The following is a 3574-nucleotide window of genomic DNA, read 5'->3' as shown; positions in this document are numbered from 1 at the left end:
TTGTAATTAATGGATGCATTGACAGATTTAGTCATCACGTAGCTAATTTCGATGAAAGCATATTAATCTAACAGTGACCCAAGTCATTGCGAACTACTTTATAAACACAGACACGACTGTATACCAGGTATGTCCAATTTTGGTCCTCAAGGGCTGGTCTCCTGCAAGTTTTTGATTTGTCCCTGCTTCAACACAGCTGATTCAAATAGATGATTTACCTTCTAGTTTGCCATCAAGATCTGCAGAGGCCCACTAATCAAGCACTAATTAGGTTCAGCTGTGTTGAACCAGGGCAGCACCTAAAACATGCAGGYCACCGGCCCGCGAGGACCGACTTTGGACACCACTGCTGTACACATACAGTGTTGGGGAGATYAGGAAGAAATGAGAAATGGAAAATGGACACCTCGTGTAAGATTATGACTTTTTTGACGACTTTAATCATGTAATAATAATAAAAAAAGTCTTGTTGTGTGGCCCTAATACTCCGTCGTAATAACACACTGAACAGATAACCTTGAATTAAAAATGTTTATTTTATCTGGTATTTTGCAGCTTAATGGATACTTACTTCATACCTTTACAAAAATTAGGCTGGATTCTCAGAAGCAGCTCCCTTTTTCTGTGTAATTAGTCTTTAGTTACATGTTACTTAACATCTTTTGTTTGTACTGATAGTGATGGATACCAAAAAATTATTTTATAATTACATGATTCAGACTTCTTATAGGTATCAGTATGATAAAAAGATACATATTTTCCAAAACGTTTTAGCAAACCATTGCAGAGAAATGAGCTGCAACTCTAAATCTGCTCTTGTTGTGTGATGAAGCAGTTTTTCCTTCTCTTCCTACTGTCTCAACACTTTGTGCCTTGTTTTAAAGGCCCTCCATGTCCAAGAAGAGCGTGATAGACTGAGGTTAGACTTTAATGAGCTAGAAGAGAGGGTAAATCCACGTTTCATTTTCTCTTTCTTCCATTTATGCCGTMTGGTGTGTCGAGTAGTCTGGGACCTGTTTAAGTCTGCTTGCAACAGACTCTCCTCCTCCAAACTGTGTGTGCATGTGTGTTTTTGCGTACACGTTTGGGCACAAATGGGTGTGCACACGTGTACACTCGGTCCTCTTGGAGCACACCAGCCATAACTGCAGTTTTGTCTGGGTGTGTCACATGTTGCCCCCTCACTAACAGCCCACTGCGTGTTTTACCTCAGTGTGTGTCGCGCTTTTTACTGCTAAGTGGACCTGAAGACAAAAAGGTTGGTGGTTAGACCCAGGAAGGTGACTCTTCTTGGATAAATTGTTGAATACAGCAGAATATTCACATACAGTACCAATCTTTTTTTCTTTCCATTTTGGTTAGAAAACTCACTTTTTTTAAAGTTTTCAAATGTTTTACTTCTGATCTGCTGCCTCAGGACTTGACATGATTAATTGTGCTTTAGAAAACACCTCTGAGCTGATTCCTGCATCATTTCCTGCTTTATGAGCCATCCTGTTCATGTTTTTGATGGGATATAGCCTATATCATTTAGGCTTGTTGTTTTGAAAGAATTTTAACACAGGGATTCTCCCAGGATGTTCATATGGGGAATGTTATCTAAAAGCCTCACACATGCACACAATTATAATGATTTTAAAAAGCTTAAAATAAATACTAAATGGATCGTGGTGTAAAAAAAACACAACTAAAGCTGAATTAGTACTACCACACAGTTGAATTTCTTTAAGGAACACAATTTATCAAATCGATTTAATATTAAATGATTTTTAGTTTTATGGTCCTCAGAAGGTATTACATATTAAATTTAGGGCTGCAACAAATAACTGCTAAAATCAATAAAAATTGATTTATTAAAAGTGTTGGCAACACATTTCATTATCGATTTGTTGTGTCAGGCGATTTATGGTTATTAATTTAATAATTACCGGTAAGTTTTAATTTTCTGAGTGAAGACACATTATTTACTTGCCTTAACCTTATACTGACTGCAAATAAACCAAGGCATTTATTGAATTATTGTGAAAAGCAGCTGACATGAGACTGTCCATGATCAAAGATAAAGACTTCACAATAATAGTTAACACTTTTGTTTCAGGTTACACTCTTCCATCAAGGACACGTTTTACCTTTTAGCTCATGGAGAGAAAATATGAAGACTTTCAAGGATATAGCACAAACCATTTTTGTGTACATTCACATATTCACTGAAGCCATTTGACACGCTTACTTATTTATGCATTACAATTTAATATTAAAGTAATATTAAACTTTTTTGTCAGATTAATCGATTGATTGAAAAAATAATTGAATGATTAATCAATTATTATAATGATAGTTAGTTGCAGTCGTAATTAAGTTCCTAAAAGGTTTTCTTGTTTTGTCTTTTTTCATAACTCAGGAGGTTTATTAATCCAGTCAAATTGAAAGAAGTCAGATGATAAATATCAGTTTTACAGAACAGTTAATTTGTCAAACTTGCTGTTTAAACATACAAGATAGTTTGTTTTTAATGTTTACTGTTCAAAATGAATATAATTAGTTATGTTTCTTGATACGCAGTTGGTCATTTATTTAAAAAAAAGACAACAAGCAGCTTCTGCTTTGCTTCGTGTGGAGGTGGATTCTTTGTTTTATCGTGCTGAGAGGAAACATGAATCCATGTTCAGCTCTCCTCGCTATGTTGGAATTAATTAATTTGTTTTGTTGATGTGTTTTTGTTTGACTTTAACTTAGTAAAAACCTTTTGCAGTGATTTTGAACCTTTTTAAAGGATTACGTTTTTATTAGTTAGATGCACATTCAAATATCGTCACAGAATAAAAAAAATCCATCTCATGTTTTTCTAATCTCTTTCTCTCTTTCTGCATCTCTTATCTTTTCTGGCATTCTCCCCATCTCCTCATCTTTGTCACCTTCAACCCCCCTTTCCTTCTTGATATTTCTTTGTACCCTTTCTCCTCTTTTACTCTCCCCCCTCGCATCATTCCCTTCCTCAGGTGGCAGCTCTGCAAGAAGAAAAGAGCAGTTTGTTGGCAGAAAACCAGGTCCTGATGGAGAGGCTCAACCAGTCCGACTCCATAGAGGACATCAACAGCCATGCTGGACGCAGACATCTCCAGCTGCAAACACAGCTGGAGCAGCTTCAGGAAGAAACATTCAGGTGGGAGGCTGCAACGCACAAAATGTTCATCGTAAAACAAGTTATAACTGCACTTTTTGGCTTCCAAAACAAGCATTTGCATGAAAAAATCATTAGGGTTCTGAATTTCCTGTAGGTTGGAGGCAGCAAAAGACGACTACCGGATTCGTTGTGAGGAACTTGAAAAGGAACTTGTGGATGTGAAGTCCCAGAATGAAGAGCTCACAACTCTGGCTAATGAAGCCCAGTCTCTCAAGGATGAGATGGACGTCCTCAGGTAAGACACAAGGAAAGACACTTCTTCAGAAGATCAGGTTAAACACTGGAAACACAGCTGTTTTAGGGTTTATATTATATAAATTATAAAAAAATATCAATTGTTTTCAAGATACTTTATTTGTTTAAATTACAGTTTAGAGGAAAAACTGATGC

The 3574-nt window shown here is 36.4% G+C and overlaps 1 protein-coding gene across 1 annotated transcript in view; it reads left to right on the top strand.

Moving 5' to 3' along the window:
- The window catches only part of hook3 (hook microtubule-tethering protein 3), a gene marked incomplete in the record, with an annotated part of 23399 nt that overhangs the window by 10261 nt on the left and 9564 nt on the right, over positions 1-3574 (top strand). Inside the window, 2 exon segments of the mRNA XM_014002424.1 lie at positions 3000-3163; positions 3279-3419. Of these exon segments, the coding sequence (XP_013857878.1) occupies positions 3000-3163; positions 3279-3419 (305 nt within the window).

Source organism: Austrofundulus limnaeus, unplaced genomic scaffold (genome assembly GCF_001266775.1).
Source record: "Austrofundulus limnaeus strain Quisiro unplaced genomic scaffold, Austrofundulus_limnaeus-1.0 Scaffold13, whole genome shotgun sequence".
In the NCBI taxonomy this organism is placed as follows: domain Eukaryota; kingdom Metazoa; phylum Chordata; class Actinopteri; order Cyprinodontiformes; family Rivulidae; genus Austrofundulus; species Austrofundulus limnaeus.
This window is presented reverse-complemented; position numbering and strand designations above follow the sequence as displayed.